General features: G+C 38.6%; 1 protein-coding gene across 3 annotated transcripts; it reads left to right on the top strand.

Annotated features, from left to right (window-relative positions):
* Window positions 1-750: 750 nt before the first annotated feature.
* On the top strand, window positions 751-21157 carry LOC111321257 (uncharacterized). Of its 3 annotated transcripts, none has more exons than XM_022924088.2 (22): window positions 751-1059; window positions 2809-2990; window positions 3753-3824; window positions 4230-4355; window positions 5503-5574; window positions 5891-5999; window positions 6337-6488; window positions 6574-6618; window positions 6901-7023; window positions 8103-8219; window positions 9906-9983; window positions 11598-11664; window positions 11791-12342; window positions 13068-13163; window positions 13640-13691; window positions 14037-14149; window positions 14530-14654; window positions 15074-15212; window positions 15312-15410; window positions 15992-18663; window positions 19022-19077; window positions 19702-21157. In XM_022924088.2, exons 2-22 carry the CDS (start codon window positions 2898-2900, stop codon window positions 19940-19942), a joined length of 5199 nt encoding a protein of 1732 aa, XP_022779823.2. In that variant the 5' UTR covers window positions 751-1059; window positions 2809-2897; the 3' UTR covers window positions 19943-21157. The 3 variants fall into 3 exon arrangements, with proteins under 3 accessions (XP_022779823.2, XP_088617713.1, XP_022779824.2); XM_088761587.1 differs by lacking the exon at window positions 751-1059 and adding an exon at window positions 1875-2001; XM_022924089.2 differs by lacking the exons at window positions 751-1059; window positions 2809-2990; window positions 3753-3824; ... (6 more) ...; window positions 8103-8219; window positions 9906-9983 and adding an exon at window positions 10063-10524.
* The last annotated feature ends 258 nt before the right edge of the window (window positions 21158-21415 follow it).

Raw genomic sequence — 21415 nt, 5'->3', positions numbered from 1 at the left:
TTTATGCCTAATAATGACATCAAAAATGTAAATATCTTCCCGTAATTAAAAATGGCGTTAGAAATTTCTAAATAAAATAAGCACTTTCATAAGCTTTAACATCAACTCTCTTTTCGGTAACATTTAAAGCAGGTTCTCAGTATAAAACGGTGCCAGGCGAAGTAACCCACACTTAAACTTGAAGAAACACTCGCAACATTATTGCTGTCACGCCGAATTTCGTGTTTCAGTACACGTGTGACTCGCTCTTAGAATAGTACAAGGTTCGTTATCTGTTGTGCTGTGGGTTTTATCATGAGCCAAATTCACGAGAGACCATGCTGAAGAAATAGAATGAAGAAAGAAATACAGCTCTACAGGTTTATATGGATTTGTCGCTTGACAAGGGCTTTCTCTGGCGAATTGCTCGCATAGTTTACGATTACGATTGCGATCCATTAATCATTTCCGGTAGGTGTTATTATTTCCATTTACAATCTGATCCTAATCATGCAAAACCCTCTACTTCTTTTCTTACTCAGCAAACAAAAGAGTCATTCAAGCTTTTTTGATCGAGCAATTCAAGTCTTTTTTCCTCTTTTGTTTCATTGAATGTTTCTGGTTGAATAGGATGAACGAAAGCCGCCGGAAGTTACTCTCAAAAGGCATGGCACGTAGAATGTTCGATTGAAACATCTAAAATATGAAATCAATGTATTTGAATATGCGATGAATTCGGCAAGGCGATTATTCTAATGAATCAGTTTCGTGTTGTCTTTGGAGCGGTGATTGATTAATCCAACTTTTTGTTTGCGGAGATATTGTGATTCTGTGATAAAAATTTCGCGGTAAAAGAAACAAACACTGGGGGCTTGAATACTTTGGTCTGGTCACGAACCAATCAACCAATTATTTTGCGTGGTCTCAGTCACGTGGCATGTAAATGATATGATCGTTGCGATGAACGCAAAAAATGGCGTCTGAAAACTGCAGTTATTGTACTTTCAGGTAGTAGAGCCAAACACTTGAAAATCCGTCGAGTATTCCACAATATGAGTTTCTTGCTTTGGAAAAGAAAAGGTAAGCATAGCGATTTTGCTCGTAAAATTTGTGCTATACGCAATAGCTTTGCTCATATTCTGCATTTGCGCGAATTCTCTTGTTGTACCCACTTGAAATTGTCCTGATTCAAACACAATCCAAGTTGGTCTAATTAATTAAAAGAAGGGTAGTTTTTTTATCGGGAATAAATAGTATTGTAGATGGAAGATCACCAAAGTATCGGTTAGCGGCTGATGTCTAGTTGCCTGAAAATTATTTTGCCGGGAATCCGGATTGTTTACGATCGAATCTGTTGTGATTTCCTTTACCGTCCGGTAAAATACTCTATAGTTTCCGTACCCGAATATTTTACACTTTGTTACATGGATGTAACAAACTTTCAACCGCATCAGAATTTTCAGGATGACCACCTGAAGTATCACTTGTCTGTTTTCCCCATTTCAGTTTTCTTGTTCTGTTGTCTGTGAAATGTTTTAGCTCATATTTCTCCGTTACGATAGCATTCCCATTGCGAAGGTCAAGTTTTATGTCTTTGCGTTCGTGACTGTTTGAGGTTTCACCATAACGATCGATTAAATTTCTGGTCGCTTAGTTTGAGCTACAAGGGAAAGATATTTGACCAGTTTGTATTCCTAATTTTCTATATTGAATGTTTTGTGAAAAAACGATATTTGTACATGTAGCGAGAAAACTTCTTTGAAAGCGTGAAATTTCCTAGTGCTCCTCTCAAAGGAATTTCTTCACAGGAAACCAGTAACTTTGAACGTTCGTCTGTGGGAAATTGAAACGTAAGCCTAGGTAGCGTTGACGTTTTTGTGGTTTTTGATTATATTGTGGAAATGATGTGGGTTGGAAAGCTTGAAATATCGCTTAATAATAGGGAGATTTTGGTCCAGATTTCTGAGCTATTGTCTTTCATAGGCTCATCACGGCAGCAATTTTTGTGATCAATTGTCCATTGTGAGTTTATTTTGTGAGGTTTATTATTTTCCCACCTGAACAGACAGAAAAGCATTCCATTTATCACTGCTAGCCATACACGCACATATGATCTGAGTAATGTTACACATTGTTGAATGACAAGAATTTTGACTTTTGGTCTGTCTTATTTGCCTGCAAGAACAGGTTCATAATTGTGTGTGCAGCCATTAAAGATATTTTTTTGTGTAAGGGGTTTGAAAATGATGTACACAAGTAGGTTTTTTTAATTTTTAATAATTTCTTTTTTGTCAGCATTTAATCAAATCAGAATGGTAAAAGGAAAATTTAGAGCCATGTCTACTTTGATTTATTGGAATAAAGGGAATTATTCCCAGGAGAATGTTAAAATGTTCATGAATTTGTTTTTGTGTTATTGATAATTTCAATGCCAGCAAATGTAAGATGAATTAAAAAGTAAATGTTTTCTGTACCCTATATATATATTATATAGATGAATGGTGAAGTGCATGTGCCAGATTGAGGATCATGTGATCAGTTGGTGTAATACATGTAGTTTCTTATAAAAATTTGTTTTACAGTTTGAACCTTTTGAACTTTATTGCTTTAGCAGTATTTTCAAAGTTCACCACTGCAGTGATGATTTTGAATATAAGCTAGATTGTGTTTAGTGACCAAAAACACTTTAGTTAGACAAGATTAGTTGTTAGGAATTTTTTCAAGACATGTACATGTATTTATTGTTTTTTTCAGCCACCTTTTAAAGGACATATGAACATGAAGAAAAATGAAAAATTGTGGACTGATCAACTGTATTATTTTTCCCAGGGAAAATGATCTTGACACACCAAGCTTGTTTAATGGCAAATGGATAAAAGTTCGTGAACATCAACCAAGGTTTTGATCTAAGCTTCAAGATGAAGGACGATGTCAAGGTTGAGAGCAGTGGTGGAACAGAAACAGCTGCCACTTTTGAAGTACTAGTTTCTATGCCAGACAGAAAAATCAAGGTTGGCAGCCTACATTGTATTTGTAAAATAATGTACACTCTTTGATTTAACTTAAGGGTTAGTTTAGGATTCAAGTCTGGGTCACATTCGGTACTGTAGCTAGCATTTTGAAGCTTTTGTTTTCCTTTCCTATGTTTTCAAGGTTGATTCAATGGTCTCTGGCTGTTTTTTTCACAGACAGGGTGTTCTCAAGCAGTTTTTTGTGTGCATTGTTTGACATGCTTGTACTCTGTCTTTTAAATCTGTTTGGTTGTGTTCATTTTTAATTAGAATTTTTGTTCTCTCCTTGGTCTCCCTACAACTTTTGTTGTTCAAATTCTGTGATCGTTTTGTTATTTTTTCATGGGTTCTACCCTCACCAAGTTTTAATTTTTACATTTCATTGTATATTTAATACATGTACACTGTACTAGTGCTTGGACTGAGGCTGGGTTTGGTGGTGTTTGTGTTAAAGTTGTGGGTTGGGTAGGCTAATGTTGGCTGTCCCAGTAGTTAATATTGGCTGTTCCAATAGTCTTGATTTGGGTTAGTAGTACTAACCTAAGACTCTTCGGCATTAATTCTCCATTTGTGACACATATAGGTATTAATATTATGCATTGCATAGCCTTAGCTTAGGGAAAGATTGTATGCAGAGGTCTACCTGCGGCTTAGTGCCCATTTAGAGTATAACCATAAAATTTTAAAATTTCAATTATCTTATTTCCATGTGGTTTGATGTTAAGTTTGTGTTTACTAATAATTGCTTTTTCAATATTGCAGAAACTTTATCATTTTGATGTTCAGGACAAAGTATGGAATGCAAAGTTAAATGTGATTAATGATTTAATCAAGGTAAGAATACATGTACTTGTAAGAAACTATAAATTGCCAGCCTTCTTTTAAGAAGCTGACATATTGTACCTGTATGTCTCCTCCTATTATCATAACTCTTTTTCTGGTAATTTTTTTACATTTCTTTTAAAAAATTTTAGATCACACAATTATACTACATAGAATCATGATTTTCTGTAATAGCAGCATGCAAGGGGTAATTTTTTGAAAATAAAACTGTGGAATCAATTTATCAACATTTTATGGAAAGGTTATTGTCAGGAAATAAGAACTAAAATGTAGGAAGGGGAGGGGGGGGGGAAGCCTCCTCCCAACTTGCATTTCATCCGGTGCCTTCTTCTATGTGACCACACTAGGCTAAACATTTTTAAATTTAATCCTTTGGTTTCATTGTGTTTATTTTAGAATGTGAAAGATGCTGTGAACTATGGATTCTATGACCCACCATGCAATGGAAAGTCTGGCAAGTTTCTTGAAGAAGAAAGATTATTTACTGATTATCCTTTATCAGGATCACCTCCAGTTCTTGAGGTATGCACTGACATATAATAAAAGTAATTACATAATAATTATTCCTACACTTATGACTATGATTATTTGTACTTGTTGGAGTGTTAATTGCGGTTGTCATCTAGGCTGTCTTGGAACCTTCAGACTGGCCCTCTGAAGGGGTGCGGGAAAAAAATGAAAATGGTGCACTTTTTTGGAGGCGAATTGTGTGGGAGAAAAAGTTAATTGTGCGGGATTGCGTAATCTTGCGTCGAACAAAATATTTTGTATCCCACTCCCTGTTAATGTAAACATCGGGTTCTCCTCATAAATCATACCTTTTCTTGTAATATCAAAGTGAAATTCCTCCTGCAATGGCTAAATGACTTCTAGATTTTACTTTGAATGATTTTTATCTTATTGACTGAACCTTAGAACCTATTTTTTTGAAGCAATTCTTTGTTCGTCAAAGCGAGCGAAAGAGCTAAACGAAAACCCTTGAGGAGATCGCCCCATAACTTGAGTTTGCCAGTAAAAGTTACTGTCAATGGAAGCCGTGTTTTCTTATTCCACTATGATTTATGAAAGTCTTAATATCTGACAACCCATTCGTCCTGTAAATACCAAGAATAAACATTCCTTTTTTTCACTTTGAATGAGTAAGCCACATTGCCAGCGGCCTTATTCATCAACACCTCTGATTCGTTATTTGAAAAGCATAGGCACAAATTGCCAATGAAAAATAGAGTTAGAAGTAGACTAGTGCCCAGGAAAGTGCAGGCTATGGTAAAAACGCCTTGTTGTTTGAATAACGCAATCGACAAGTTGTTTGATGAAAGCGTGGAAATGCTAGTGTTTTTGAAGGTAAATAGTCTGAAAATAGTCTAAAATATTCTAGAAATCTTGATACTCAACAGAAATACCCGTTTTGATTGAAATTTCAAATAAAAATTTCCATATTGTGTGGGATTTTGCGAATTTTCATGGATTGTGTGGGATTGTGCAGGTTTGACCAAATTGTGCGGTTCCGCACCCGCGCATCCTGTCAGAAGGCCTGTTCAGATGAGGTTTTTATATAGAAGGAAATAAACAAGTGAAGTAGATGCTATCAGAAATTAGGACTTGCTGGGTATCAAGTTTATGGTTAATCATGATTAAATCTGTACTATATGACATGATTTTGTGACAGTTCAAATACAAAAGAAGAATTTACCGTTCCTTGGTATATGAACAGAAGACTCTACAAAAAGTAAATGTAAAGGTAAGTGAAAATCTAGTGTATTAATCCATCTACATGTTGCTAACTCTGCTTAGTAATGCCTGCTGCAATTTAAGGCCCCCATTCAAACCAGCTCACAGCTGAACTGGACCAGCCTGGTTAAATATTGCTTATAAATAAGTGAAAGTATACTTTTGCTCATTTACAGTACATTTTAAAGGGAAGTAGATTGTAAAGTAATTCTTACATTTTAGATTTGTTTGCATTTCTGGCCAGACATTGAATTGAAACAAATCCAAATCAACTAATTGGTTAGCTTGTGCTCGTTAGCTTTTGATCTTTGATCTCCTTCTACAAGGCAAATCAGAAGAAGTTCTTGGAGCTGGTCTCCTCTGGTGCAGTTAGCCAAGTGGGAAAGATGGCTGAGAAAGGAATTGATCCTAATTTTCATGATGATCGCACCGGAGGTAACAAATTGGATTATACTTGGACAAGCTTTGTAACAGTGAATATGTACACTGTATCTGTATCTTTTGTTTACATCTTATACTAGTATACTTGATAGATAACTTCATTGTATAGAATTGGTCTTTGTTACAAGATCCAGTCTTTATGGCAGTCATCTTGTTAAAAAAAAAAAAAAAAAAAAGAAAAGAAAACTAAAGGAGTAATGGTAAACAAAACCAGAAAAAGTGAATTTAATATAAATTAATATAATATAAATTTAATATAAATTAAACAATAATTAATTGTTAGTAGTACCAGTGAAACATCTTCAGTTAAACATTTGAATTTGATTTTCAGAGACACCACTAACGGTAGCTGTGACAAAAGAGAATGCAAGGGAAATGATAGTCACCCTAGTAAATGGAGGAGCATTGCTGGACTACAGGACACACGATAGTCAGACTCCTCTTCACAGAGCAGCAATAGCTGGAAAAGCAATTTCTGTCAAGGTAACTTGAATTTCCCTCCTGTTGAATTAGTTTGTGGTACAGTTATGTATTGAATAACATTATTGTTTTTTTTTTTTTTTTTTAGACCCTTTTGGATTTTGGAGCATCACCAAACTACAAAGACTTGAAAGTAAGTACAAGTATGACTGAGTTTTGATGTGTCTTTCCTGCAGTAGGGCTCTATGTTTCTAGTAAGCTTTCTTAACTTGGATTTGGTGTATTTTTCTCAGTTAACGAGTGACTTTGTAAAGTATGATAGTATGATAGTGAGTCAGTATCATAGAGAATAAGAGACCCCTGTATTTGGCCAATGTACCTTCCCACATCTCTAATTAGTTGGTGCACGAGAAGGGCACAAGAAACCTGTCCAAGATATGAATTGATTTTTATCATTGATGTTTACTCTCTGCAGGGCCTCACACCATTATTCTACACAGCAGTTTATGGTGGGGACCCATACTGCTGTGAGACTCTCCTTAATGATCAAGCTGAGCTGCACACTGCTGACCATCAGGGCAAGCAGGAAATACACTTGGTAAAAATTGCTATTTTATCTAATATACATAATTGTAGTGAATGTCACTGATTTTTATGTGCACAAGTCGTTTACATATGTTGGTGTCCATCCCCATAGATTTCACTGAAAGCCACTTCATTGAAGTTTGACTTTGAGAGGTTTCAGTCATGAATTTTTTCTAATTATTCCATTGTGGCCAAGTAGTACAGAATAATTTATTATAATATAACCAAAGTAAAATGCGCACTCTGATTGGTCAATTTAGCGTCCCCCATTTGCCCATGGGTGTACGCTGCTGACATGAGCAAATGCAAAGACTATTTTTCCGTGCGCGCTTGTTTTTTCTGGTCACGTAAGATTTGTTAAATAAAAGGGAACTCTTCAGCTACAATGTATAAATGTTATGTTATAAAAAAAAATGGTAAACACCACAGCGTACACTATTGAGTTATGGATGCACTTGGGAGGTTTGCTAAGCACTCAAGAAGCTAGAGTCGCTCTCGGCTATCACCTCGAGCGACTCTTACACTTCTTTTGTGCTTAGCAACCTCCCGCGTGCATCCATAACTCAATAGTGTATGCTGTGGTGTTTACCATTTGTTAAATGTATACCCATCCTAGATATCGTTGAACAATACTACCATGACCATCATCTGGTTGTAAACATTTCCCAGTTTTTATGGTTAAAATTCTAATAACACTACAGTTGCATGGAAAGGAAATGACTGAATCTTTACCTTTTGTAGGACTCAGGATTAGGATTTATAGTCTTGAGAGCAACATGATGTTATCAACATTGTAGAAATTAAAGGCTCAGTTGGAACCTTTGCTTATTTTTTTTTTGAAGAGCTACATGTAAGGTTGTTGGCATGCCCTTAATGATACTCTACATGCATGGCTTCACAGCAGACTTTTCATGTAAAGGTGCACAATGTACATGACAGATCTGCAGTGGTCTATAGGCTTCATGAGGTGTGATAATGATCACATACATTGTATACTGTATCCTTTACTGCCACATCAAAAGGACTTGACTGGAATTGTTTGAGTGCATTCATTTCTTGATTTGAATTTTTTTTTTTTAATTTTCTTACTAGGCTTGTAAAAATGGGCTTGTTCAACACTTGGAGCACTTGCTGTTTTATGGAGCTCAGATTGATGCTCGCACTGCATCAGGCAACACAGCATTACATGTGGCTGCTCTCAGTAATCAGGTACTCATGTCAAAAGTAAACTTTACCAATTGACATAAATTTGATCTGGTACTGTAACTTGTCAGGATCCAATTGGTTCACCACTGGTTTAACAGTCATTAGCTGCCAGAAGTAACTCTAAACATACATGTAACTTTTCCACCCAGATATAATTAATATTAACCAGTTAACAGATGATAACCGTAGACTTTGACTTACCAGCTGGAGGCTGTCACCTTTATATACATGTAACACCAAATTTCCCCAAATGATTCACAGTGAAAGATGCAGGAGTTCTTGGGGAGAATTAGAAATTAGATGTGAAAATTATACTTAAGAGGTTTCAATTGCATGCATGGCCGCAAATAAAAGTGGATCATTGAGCTGTAGCTGGGGAAAATTGATAATTATATGTTTTTAATTATTTCGGTCGGCTATATTCATGGGGTGTTGCTATAGTAATAGATATTGCAAAATACGTGATTAACATGTCAGTACAGACATTCTCATTTATAACGAATTAGTGTAGATGTACACGCATACATAGACTAATTTGTCAACGTACAGTAGGTCAGAACAGAATCAGCAACTTTTCGTTTGTTTTTAAATTACTAACAGACAAAAACCAACGACTATGTAGATTACACAACGTATAATTAATTTAAATGAAAAAACCGGAATATAAAATTAAAAGAGTCACAGTAGATGCCTCATATTAAAGTGGAATCAGCGCAAAACAATAACGCAAAACTCCTCACCACAAAACTAGTTGCTTTGTAAGAAGGTTGTATAGTAAACCATAGCATGAGCGCAGTTTTCTTTTGCAAAACAACTGAGTTTCATCAAGCAGCAGGGCCCTCTGCTGATTATGTTCAATAGGCTTTGTTTTGAACAATGCTCAACCGTCTGTAAGGGTTTGCTTTAGATCGCCACTTGAAACCGGTTGTCATGTCTTTTCTTTTCTTTTCTTTTATACGAACACTTAGCGGAAAAGGCGATGCAATAAATTTTGGATGAACGAGTGATATCATATGACCCAAAAAAGCTATTATGTACACTGTTGAGTTTATAATTATTTAAAAAGAGTGAATTTTGACAAGAGGTACAAGTTTTTCCTTCTGAGCAGCTGACTCATCCACAATTTCTGACATTGTTTAGACTAGTGGCATGTTTGATGTTACATACACATTAACGAATAGACATGAACGTGTCGTATTTCAATTAGCAAACGTTTTGGAACACCTGAATCACAAATAATGTCACCAATGAGTTTGACAGTGTTATTTTAGGAGAGTTTCATTGTATATTCATGCATATGCAATTGACTGCAGCAAATGTATTCTTTAGGAAATGCTTCGGTGGTCACGTCACTTTAAATCCAACCAACAAGAAATATTGAAGGTTTGAGCAGGTTATCAAGCCACGTGTGCGATAGGAATTTACCATAGTCGTACAAGACTGTTGTGGTTATTAAGCTTGAGTAGATGTTAGGTAATGTAAAATCGATAGATACTGCTCAGAATCAGTTTACAAAAGTTTTGTGGCTCCATCAAATGGATGCAGCCTGGGCCGTTTAAATCCATTTTGTTTAGAGGTTGTTGGGGTATTCTGTTTGCACAGGTACCGCACTTATCACTTATTTGTATAGATGTAGTTTGTTTCGCATTTGAACGCTAAAGTTGATGGGGTTTTCTTTTATTCATGAAGGATGAATGCGCCAGAGTTCTGTTGTTCAGAGGGGCAAAGAGAAATATCTTGAACTATGCCAACCAATCTGCATACGAGGTAAGACAATGATTAAGATGTTCTTGGTGTAGGTATTCGGATTATGAACTATCAGTTCTTATTTGTTGTTATCACAGAGAAAATCCTGCGGAGAAAACCTAGTTTGCATGACGTTTTGAGCCAAAATATAGACAATTAACGTGTAATTTGATCATTGTGGTTAGGGAATATTTTTGAATTAATACCGCGGATATTTAAGCATTTATTCCTGTAATGTTTTAAATTTAATGCATAGAAAGTGAAGGTACCATTTTCTTGGTATTGAATGATGCAATGTACTATTCCTATATTTTTTAATAAAAGGTCACTGATATTTCGAGGAAAGTATTTATTTTAGTTCGCGTGACATTTGGTTAGCTCCTAATGGTCTATAAATTTGCATATTTCGACGGAACACTAATTCCCATCTTGATGTGCTGCTATCGTGTTACGCGACTTGTTATGCGGGTGGAAGCAGTATATTTGGACATTTTATCACTACTTAATGATTCTAAATTTCCATCAATTTAATGGCATAGTCTCAGAGAAAACATTCAAACAGGTAACGTATCTCAGAGTTTCTGTTTCGTGAGACTCATTCGTTTGACATTCTGAGTTCCCGGAGGGTCAAACTTTGTGAAACAGAGTTTTGTTTTAATTTCAAAGATGGAAGTGAGTTGTTAACAATCTCTTGTAATATTGCCAGGTGCTTTTACAACTATCAGTTCCGTTTTAATGTTAAGAAACCGACCTTTATTTTAAAAGTGGATTTTTTGGGAGAGAGAAACAATTTTCATTTCTGAACCTGGTAAAGTTCGACTTTTGATAATGCTTGTTAAGCGACTTTTTTAAAATAAGTTGCATTGGTTTCGGGATAGGTATGAACTATTGTTATCTTGGTTTTTGTTAGTTTGTACTGTTTTTTGGATACGCACGTTTATGTTTTCTCTGCCAGGTGGCACAAAATTATTATTTAGACATGTTATATTGTCATGTTCTAAAGGAGACCCAATATCTTGTGTTCCGCTGAATAAACTTTGATAAAGATTCCAGAATTTTCAATTTATGGCATTGTCTGAAACCTTCGCGTCTGAGCCTTTTTTCAAGTCCCGTAAAACGTTTTGGCAGGAGATAGATAAATAGAAAGATTTCTCTAGATAAGTGGGCTCGTCTTAAAGCCGGACAGAGTTGTGACTTTATTGAAGATTTGTTTATCTGCGATTTTGCGTTTGTTTGTTTATTCCTTCTTTGTGTTCAATTCATTCTTGGTATCAGACATAAGCTGTTAAGTCGGTGTGCTTGCAAAGAACAGAGATATACAAGGCAAATATTAAGTTGAACAACGATGTAAGTTATCGTTTTCGAGAGGGCTTTCTTTTGGATAAAGCCCTCACACCCCTTCTACTTGTTCTTGAATCGATTGTTCTCTAACTGTTTTCTTATTCACTTAATTTCCCATATTGCCTCGCTAAATACAAAGGTTTTAATTAGTTTATTTATAGATGCTGTCTGTTAGTGGCGTTTGAAAAGTCAATGCTGCGGCCAAATATAGAGTTTGTATTCGTGGCGCGGAACCTTGAATCTGCAATATTGAAAGCAAAAAATGAGTCATAATTTATCATTTGATTCTTCAAGGTTGCCGCTGTAGGTGGGAATAAAGAGATTGCTGAGTTAATAAAGAATTTCAGTGAGAAGGATATAGGTATGGCTGCTTATATTGTAAATTAGTACAGTGAAAAATTTTAATGGGTACTCGTCTTAATGGTGTCACTTTGAGTAGATTCTTCAGTGAACTTTCACCGATAAAATTTCTTTTTTTTTTTTTCAGTCAAATTCTCGGGAAAACCGAACTACAGCACCCGTCGTCGTAAATCTGTTTCCAAGCCGAAGGCATCGTCGTTGTTTTCTCGGACACCTTCGGAAACTCAATTGTCTGTCAAGAGCGACTCGTCGCCGCCGTCGCCTGGTTCGTCAATACACAGTCTTCCATCTACCACGGCCTCAGAAACAGCATCGGTCGACGAATCCACCGTAACAATGAATGGCGATACCGAAATCCATAATGGATCCCGCATGAATCTCAATAGAACTTTATCAGCGAGTTCCACGGCGTCTGACTCTTCGTACGGTTCGGAGTCAGACTCCGGCGAAATGTCCCCACGCGACCATGAGAAGCGGAAGAAAAGAAGATGGCGTCAGTATTCAGAGCCAAACATCGCACAGAAACCTGCTGTACCACCCGTTAAGGCAGTATCCGGTGCAGCAACAATACGAAAACGACTCTACGCTAGCGTACCTGGTAGACGTTTTGTGGCTATTAAGGATTATAGACCATTAATGGCTGGAGAACTGGCGCTCGAGAAGGGCGATGAAGTGGAAGGTAGGTGGCGTAATGGTGGAATAGATTACTTTTAGATAACAGATATGTAGTCACAGTTGTTTTCATCACAATCAACTGGTTTAATTGCACAAACTCACCTATGAACTGTCATACAATTTCGCGGTTTAAAACCGAACTTGAATGACTGTCGGATTTGATTAGTGATTCTGCCTTCAAGCGAATGCGGGAGGATCAGTGAGATATAAGTGCTTTTATTTTGGTGATTGTGAAACTAAAAATATGTAATTGCCAATATTTGTGCTATTATAAGAGATCTCTTGGGTGAAGTCTGTCAGATTATTTGTGTAAAGGCTGCTGTGATTTGTAGATTAAAGGTCAGACAGACTGAGATCTCAAAAGTAACTCGTTAGTCACATTTTGTGATACTGGACAGCCTGTGCTGTGTGCATAGCTGGAGAGTTGAAGAAAATGTTGTTCACAGAGATGTAATTACAAAAGAAGTCGAACTCGCTACAGTTATTACGTACATTGTGAGCTGAAACAAAATCTTCTAAATCTTTCACTTCTGACCTGCCTACGTCAATTGTCAACAGACAAGAAGCATTTGATTTCATCTTGTGCAAATGGGTATCATTGGAGATTGTAGTGCCAATCTGATTGACGGGAATTAGGATGCCATAGCAAAGTGTTTTCATAATTTGAAGTGCTTTTTGTGGCTTCACATTGTGTCGATATGTGTTTTAATAAGCTCGTTGTGTTTCCAGTTTTGTTCGTTGGCGAGAAAGGCTACTGGGAAGGTCGAGTGGGAAATTCAACGGGCTGGTTTCACCATTCATATGTCGAAGAAAAGAAAGGAAAAGGTACGTGACTCGGAAATTACTGATATCGGTTTATTCCTTTATCACAAGCGGTCCAATCTCACGATTTACTTCTCGCGTTTATATCAATCCGTACATTATCTGCGTCTAGAAAAAACGAGAGAGAAGAAAAAGCAAAAAGAAAATCTCATGTGTAGACTTTTGTGGCTTGGTTTATGTGGATTTTATTTTCAGCTGGGTTTCCATGCAGGTGGCAGTATATATCAATTCAAAATGACGATTTGTAAAATGTATCTTATTAATTTAGTGTCAGTTGTTGTATAACCGGTGAGTTCTGCTCTGTGGCTGTTTCATGAATCGTCACGCAACACTCACTTCTAGAGTGTCGTGACGAGCGATAAGCGACTGGTTTGAGGTTCATGCTGTTTTGATTTGACCTGAAGTCGAGCCGATGTTTCTTACCTTGAATATGAAGAAGTTCATACTCAAATCTCTTCATCTTTCGTCCTTGTAATCAGGGAAACCCAGACCAAAGACGATGTTTGCGCGGCCACCGCCACAGGCCAAAAGGTTAGTACTTCATAAAAAACCTGCCATTCTGCACTGCGGGATCTTGGCTTCTTTTTGTGAGGTCTTGTTATAATTTGTTTCTCATCACTGGTTCGCTCAAAGTTTCTTTCGTCTTTAGCTCTCTTTACTCTTCACGAGACTCTTTGTTCACTCTGAAACTGTCAGCGACTTTTTAAAATGTTTTATACTTAGCAATAAAACCTCAGTTTGCGGCTTAGTCATAACAGTTTTATCTGTTTCTCCCTTCATTGCGAAGTCGAAAGGAGTCTAGCAAGTCATAGTGAAGGATTGTTTTTTTTTAAACTTGAAATATTTTATTCTGTCGCAACTGTTTCTTTTTCTCAGTAATTTTCAAGACTTGAACCACGTTGGCTCAAACAACTCTGCCAAAGCTCCTCGGATTGTAACTTTACACAGGAGCAGTGCTGGTTTTGGCTTTCAGATGAGAGGAGCCAATTGTAAGTTTACACTAATAATTGTCACTTACACCAACTTTTCATTGGTAGTAACGCAATCAGCTCCCTTATGTGTACTGTTACCAGTCAGTGTTGCGTTACCTCTTAAATTCCGGGTATAGAAAAAGAACCCCCATGGAATGTAAATATGATCTATGAAGAAACTAGTTGTCAAGGCCTCCACAGGGTATCTGACCAATGCTCTTCTTTTTAAAAAAATCAGAATTCAGAATCATTGTTTGTTTTGTCAAAATATGGCATAACTCGTCATGGCAACAATACTACACACCAAAACCTCCGATAAGATATAAATCTTTGAGTGCTTTTCAAACTTGCGATGGTGAAATTTCGTAATATTCTATCTCTATTATTTTCGTCTGCAGCGCAAGTTCCGCGACTGAATTTTGAGCCCACTGCTGAGTTTCCAGCTCTTCAGTACTTTGGAGAACTTGAAGCAGGTGGACAGGCAGACTTGATAGGTATAAAGGCAGGAGACTTTATATTAGAGGTCAGTATACGATTCTCACTACTGCAATTATATGCAAGTTTGCTGCCAAACGTGTGCAAGACGCGGGAGGTCTGGGTTCCCGCCAAGGCTGGGTCGTTGTGTTACTCTCGCAGTGCCTCTCTCCACCCAAGTTTTAGAATTGGGCACAAATTGTGGCTGTGTGTACCTGAGATTGATTTGAGGAAAAGACACAGGCCGAGTCGCGTTATGCTACAGAAACCGGTAACTCCAGTAGTAATGGGTCCCTAGGCCTCCAATACTTCACCTTGCCGCCAATCTCCATCCCCATCCCCTACCCCCTGACCTCGGAACCGCATGAAAATTCATACACCTAGCAAGTGTAGCTGCGTTTACTCTGAGAGGATAATATTTGGAAACTGTTCTGTGCTTTCTCTCTGATCATAAATTCTCATTTTCAGGTCAATGGCGAGGATGTGAGAACAGCGACGCATGGCCACGTGGTAGCGTTGATTCAAAAGAGTGGCGAGTTGGTTAATTTGAAGATAGTAACAGCTAAGAGTCCTGCGGTAAATGGAACTGATCATACAGATGGTAAAGGTATGTAATGCTTGTGTTAGTCACTCAAGCTCAATTCAGATGTTTTGTTCTAGACACTGTTATATCCCTAACATGATATCATGGCTTGTGATCTTTTAGGTTACAAACCTCCTCCACCTCCTCCAAACCGCGATCCATCTACAACGCTGACTCTGGGTCGGATGAGCACGCTTTCTTCCAGTCGACCCTCGCTTTTTGGTAAGAACACAGCTCTCCCTCTCTCAGCTGAACTTCCAACCAAGCAGTTTATGAAAGTTTTTTTGGAGTTGTACACCTCCGATTTCTGTAACTTGAGCCTTCAGACACCGGTTAATCGTCTTAAAAGTGACCTTTATTTTACTTGAACAGATAATGGGAGACGAATCGATTCTACTAGGTTAACCGCAATTAAAATTATTGAAGAAAAGTCCTCATTTTTAGCAAGTGTTAAGCTATGTTTTTTTACTTTTTGTCTTCAGGATATTAATTTATTAGAGTTGTTTTGTAAGGGCAGTTGCAAACGTCAGAGATTCAACTACACTAGATTTCAGTTTTGTTTGTCTTTGTTTACTAGCTTTGGATAGTCTTGAGTTTAAAGACAAAGGAGAAGTTATGCTCTACTGGAAGAAAATGGAAGGTTAAATCGTATACGAATTCTCCAATGTTGTTCTTTTCTCTCGGCTGTTTGCTCCCCTTTGTTATCAGTTTGTATGTGAATGCTATCATAAACTTTCCCTGAAGGGCTTGGTTACCTGAAATAATAAAGGAATTTATGAATAGAATGATTTCCTTTTCCACAGAGATGAGCATGGGTGAAAGCTTCGAAGAACCTACCAGTTACCGCGTGGACAGTGTCATTACAGTTTCAAAGGAAAACCGCTGGCACAGTCTTCAGCGGCAAAAGCCTCAGGCTCGTAAACCAGTTGGAGTTCAAATGAAATCGCAAACGTTAGTCAAACGAAGATCAAGTGGGGACCTAAAGGGCGCAGGAAAAATCGGTTATCAAAGAGCGCAGTCAGTGCACAGTATGTTACCTCCCGCATATGAATCTGTGATTGGTAAGCGGCCTCTCTCAGCTGCCGTACCAGTGGACATGCCTGTTGTGCCTGATGATCGCAGACTGCCGCGTTCAATGTTGGTAGATAACACCACGCTATCAAAACATCACTTAACGGCCAAGTCGACTCCTAATCTAGACAAACCAATATTAGATAATGGCTTAAACAATGGCTATGGCCCCCTTCCAATGGAAGTAAGACGTGAATCTATGCATGGACCGTATAACTACCATACTTTGGACCGAAACAAAACGAGAGCAGTAGGTTCTACCAAAGTGGAGGCTGTTGTTGCCACACCTGTTAAAGCCACCGTTGCTGCTGTGCAGAGCGCCGAGGCCAAGCCCGAGATAACAGTCGTAGCAACTCCAGTGGAAGTAGTCGAATCGACGCCGACAATCCAATCAGATACCCCGAGGGCACCAGTTAAAACTTCCAGTGAAGCCCAGGCTACAAGGAACAAGGCCGAGAAGCCCCCTGTTCCCCCTAAGCCACGAACTTTATCTGATGCTCTTCAAGAAGCTGTGGCAGCAAGAAATCAACGGATGAGTCGGAAGTCGTCTGCTCCGGAAATTGAGGTCCCATCGTCTGTTGTGGTGACGAATGCAAGAGATAGAAGAGTAAGTACTCCATCAAAATTAAATCCTCGTAACATGGGGGATGCATCTCAGAAAGTTCGCAGCGACATAATGACGAGGCTTGAAGAGAAATTCACGGAAGACGATGGTCAGGTAGAGACGGGAGGAAGTGAACGATTCCATACGCTGCCTCGACAGCAGCAGAAGCCATACCGAATTAATAAAGAAAGTTCCATCCCCACCGCAGTGGATGACCAAAGCGATTCAGATAAGAAGGGACTTGTGATGGCTTCTTCAGATGATATCCTCCGTCGTTACACGTCTCCAACGCGTGACATGAATAGACAATCCTCTTTGGATGCCACGGAGGCTGTCCTCAGGAATACCAAGACAGGGAATGAGAATTTTCAGAGACAGTTGTCGGAACCAGTCGGCTTCGATCGTCAACCGAGGGCGCAGGCCCTTGTTAAACCGCCTGCTGTGCCATTACAACAGATACAGCTTGGTATTCGGGGCAAGCCTGCGGTTCCGCCTCCACCTTCTATTGCGCCGAATAAGGACATTCCCTCGACACCTGTCAGAAAGGGGGTGATCACAGCAGATGCGCTATCCGCTAAGAAATCAAAACTGAAATCTACAGCCAACGAGAACGAGATTTCTTCAAATGCAAAAGGAGCTTCGGCGTCAACGTCTAGTACATCGCCTAATCTTGCCACACAGCATTCAGACTTACTAGCAAAGGCTATAGCTGCGCGCGCAGCTCGCATTTCGACCCAGTCTCATGCAGACGCAGATTTGAATCCAGTAGGAAAAACCGAGAGTTCGTCTAGTTATGTTGGACAAACCGAGAGTTCATCGAATTATGTTGGTGTTCAGAAAGGGCCTTACCCGAAAGAACTGAATAATAACAAAATAAAATCTCCAATGGAAGTGAGAGTAGTTAATTCTCGTGGTAAACCCTCTCCTCCTGTCGCTCCCAAGAAGCAATTTAGTTCCCCAGATTTAAGGCAACGAAAATACAACGAAACTGAATTTACAGATCGAAGAAAGGCATCTTTGAACGTTGGTAATCACTCACCAAGAATTGGGGAAGAACGGTCTCTGCCGTTTGAAATACCTGCTCCGGTTTTGTCAGAGGAGGACAAGTCTGTCATGTTTTTAGACGAAGTCATTAGGAAGGAAGCGGAGAGTGAAAATTGGAGTTTGAATTCTTGGAACAGTGGCACAGGAAGCGATTCAAGCAGTGAGGTATTTGTTCCTCCGCCGGTATGGCCTGCGGAACAAAATAAAGACTCAGAAAATCTATTAAAGCCGTGGTACGAGTGTAGTTCTCAATCAGAAGAAAGTATACTTGCGAAAACCTCTGAGCCAGAGAAAGTAACAAAGACTATTACAACCAAGAAAGGTTTTCAGATTAAGTTGACTATTGAGTCGAAGCGAGACGACTCATCGAAAGTAGTTAGAACTTCTTCTCGTACGGATTCTAGTGATATGGATGTTTCCGAACCACTGACACCCAAAGTTGAGGAGTCGGCGAGAACTGTTTCACCGAAAGAAATGCTTTCAAACAAGGCGGTCCCTCAAGAATCCGATCTTGATGAGGAGTTAAAAACACCAGTAGCAGAAAAGGGAAGTGGGAAAAGTCGCTTTGAATTACCTCCACCGCCTGATTTATTTACAGACAAAGACGAACCATATGTGCTGCTAGATTCACCACCTCTACCTCCCCCTCTTGAATTTTCTCCGACGGAATCCAAAACACTGGTGTTTAATCCAAACGAAGATACAGAGAACAGAAATTGCGCCTCCCCATCGGCAGAAAGTGATGATAGCTGTAAGGTGAGTTTTATCTGTGAAGTGCATGATAAGAAAAGTATGAAACACGGATTTTGGGTATTGCATTTTTGCATACTTCTCTTTCACACGACAAAAAGAGTGAAAGCCTAAGTTCTTACCACAAGTTAAAATGGCTGACCAAACTGTATCATTCATAGTTAGGGCCCGACTATTGATGAGAACTACCCGGCTGGATCTTTTAATTAGTACATTGCCGAAATTATTTTAATCGTTGGAAAAAATAGAGAAAGGAAAGGAAAGCTTGTCTCCTTCAGACCACAAAGAAGCCATAGTCCTTAACCTCTTGGTGTCAGTCAATTCATAACTGAAAGTAACGTCTGTATGTTTTATCTTTATCCAGGATTCGGTAACGTATTCGGATATAACGTCCATATTTGGTGGATATTCACGGCCGATGTAAGTATGAGTGGTCTGATATCTTACTGTTTACATATTAACTGAGGGAACGTAACTGAGACGTAGCGCTCGCTCTTCCTATCGGTTTATGGGCGTGATAACCAATTTAGAATGTTGGTTGAACATTCGAAAAGGCTCAATTATACGCCTTCGACCCGTGATATAGGAACTTTTCTCGTGTTCTCTCAACGTTTCGCGTGGGGTGTGACGCTTATAAACCAATGGAAGGTGCGGTCCTATCATTTATACGCGGCATGCTATTTATGACAGCAGAACACTCTGGTACTGAAAAACACTCCATTCAAGCTTAGACTGCTATTAGCCTGTTTTTCTCTGGAAATCGAGCAAGAACTTTGGCGGAAAAGAGATTGGAGTCACGACCTATCCCGTTCTTGTTTAAAAGCCATTGTAGCGTTTGGTTTCCTTCCAAGCCCGGATGATCGCACCAGTAGTCTAAAGTAGTATAAATATGCTTGAACACTTTCAATTCAATTTCAGGTAGGATATGATCCACTGGAAGTGAAATATAGATGTGTTTGCCATTCGAGAAGCTCTCAGTCTGGCTGACAGTTTTCGTCACAGTGTTTCAGATAAATTCTTACTATGTATATTATTGTCGTTTAGGCAACCATTCTTGGAGAAACCAGTGCTAGACTGGGATTGCAACGATGTGTGCGGCTGGTTGGATTCCATAAACATGGCTCAATATAAAGAGACCTTCAGGGAAAACGACATCCAGGGAATCCACCTTCCTGAGCTAACAAAGGCTGAACTGCGCGAACTGGGAGTTAAGAGCCTGGGACATAGAATGACTCTGGAGAACGCGATAGCGAGGCTTTCTCAGCCATTGGAATCAAACTGTTAACTTAGCGTTGGCTTTTCTGGTTTCATTCTGCAGAAAAAACTGGTCCTAATTGTAACCACTTAGTGTATCTCGTTGGGAATGGCCTCTATTTACATCAGTGGTGCTGGTTGATATTTTGGACGATGTATACGGGCCTTCGCTCTTGCACACGATTCTTTGTAGAATTATAGCTAAATTTGTATGGAATTTTGTTGTTACATACGGCTGCCCAAACATTATTTAAAGCGTACATTTTTTCATGTAAATATTTCCATCAGTTAAAAAAAGGTCTTTTTTCATTTACTATTTTTCCATTCACGGATTATGGAGAACGAAATCTTTTCATTCGCATGTTTGCGTTCATTTTAACAAAACAAACTTGACCAAGCACTCGGTAACGTTTCTAAAAGTAATTTCATTTCGTTCAATGCTTCGTGGAATGTTGTTTGCAGGAAAAGTAAGTTACTGCTTCTTCATGTGCACGAACTTAAATGAAAAGCGGTCAATTTTGCATCAAATCATATCGGCCAACATGGGCCTAGTTTCCACACTAAGGCCCAGTCAGAGGTCGTGAGTTTAAAGAGATCGCCATCATTTCTTCAGTGTGGACAGTTCGCTGTAATAATTAATGGTCGAAGAATAACTAGGAAATGGAAGTATAACGTATCATTCTGTGGCCTATTTTTCGCAATCGAACACCTGACGTCCTTAATTGTGGCTTCACTTTGGGGTGTATTTGTTAATATCATCAACAATCTAGACACATGTTTGCCAAACAGGTTATGTTATTTGGGTATGTGACGTATGGGTACCTAATGATGAAAATAAATTCACATTCTACTTTACCTTATTAGCGTGGACAGAAGGAGTGCTATGGACCATCGATCAAGGGTAGCCTTTTTAAACGTCCAAGGGTCCGTGGGGTATTTTCATATTCAGCATTTTATTATTTAAAAGTAGAGAAAATTGACATGGATCCAAAACCAATTTGTCAATTCAATTTGTAAGTAGCAGTAGATTGCCGTTGAACGTTTTGTAGCCATAAATGAAATCTTTGTAATTACTGGTGATCAAGGGTTCTAAGTTGGGTAGGTCTTGCTCTTTAAATTTTTAAAGACATACTAAGGCCTGAGTTGTTGACTCCCTTAGAGTTTAGTATTATATTGTAAATGTTCATATCGTTAGACTTGCAAACATTTATTTTTGCATGCAATAAAATTCTGTATTTTTAAAGTACAGTGTGTCGCTGGTTCGGGGGCTCCTATTTACCATACTTAGAAAGTAAAAAAAGAAAATGATAATAAATCCTTAGTATCAGATTTATTAGAAAAGTACACCCATGATAACCATAGAATTTTGAAGCGTGGAGAGACTGTACAAAACTTGCCATAGTCTTTAAGGATCCGCCCGCCCGTCTCTTCTTTGTTTTCCCCTCCCCATCCTCTTTCTCACCCCCTTCTCCCCCCTCCTCACATCCTCAGCACACACTCGCAC

Source organism: Stylophora pistillata, chromosome 1 (assembly GCF_964205215.1).
Source record: "Stylophora pistillata chromosome 1, jaStyPist1.2, whole genome shotgun sequence".
Classification (NCBI taxonomy): Eukaryota; Metazoa; Cnidaria; class Anthozoa; order Scleractinia; family Pocilloporidae; genus Stylophora; species Stylophora pistillata.
The sequence above is the reverse complement of the archived record's forward strand: the minus strand, read 5'-3'. Positions and strand labels throughout refer to the sequence as shown.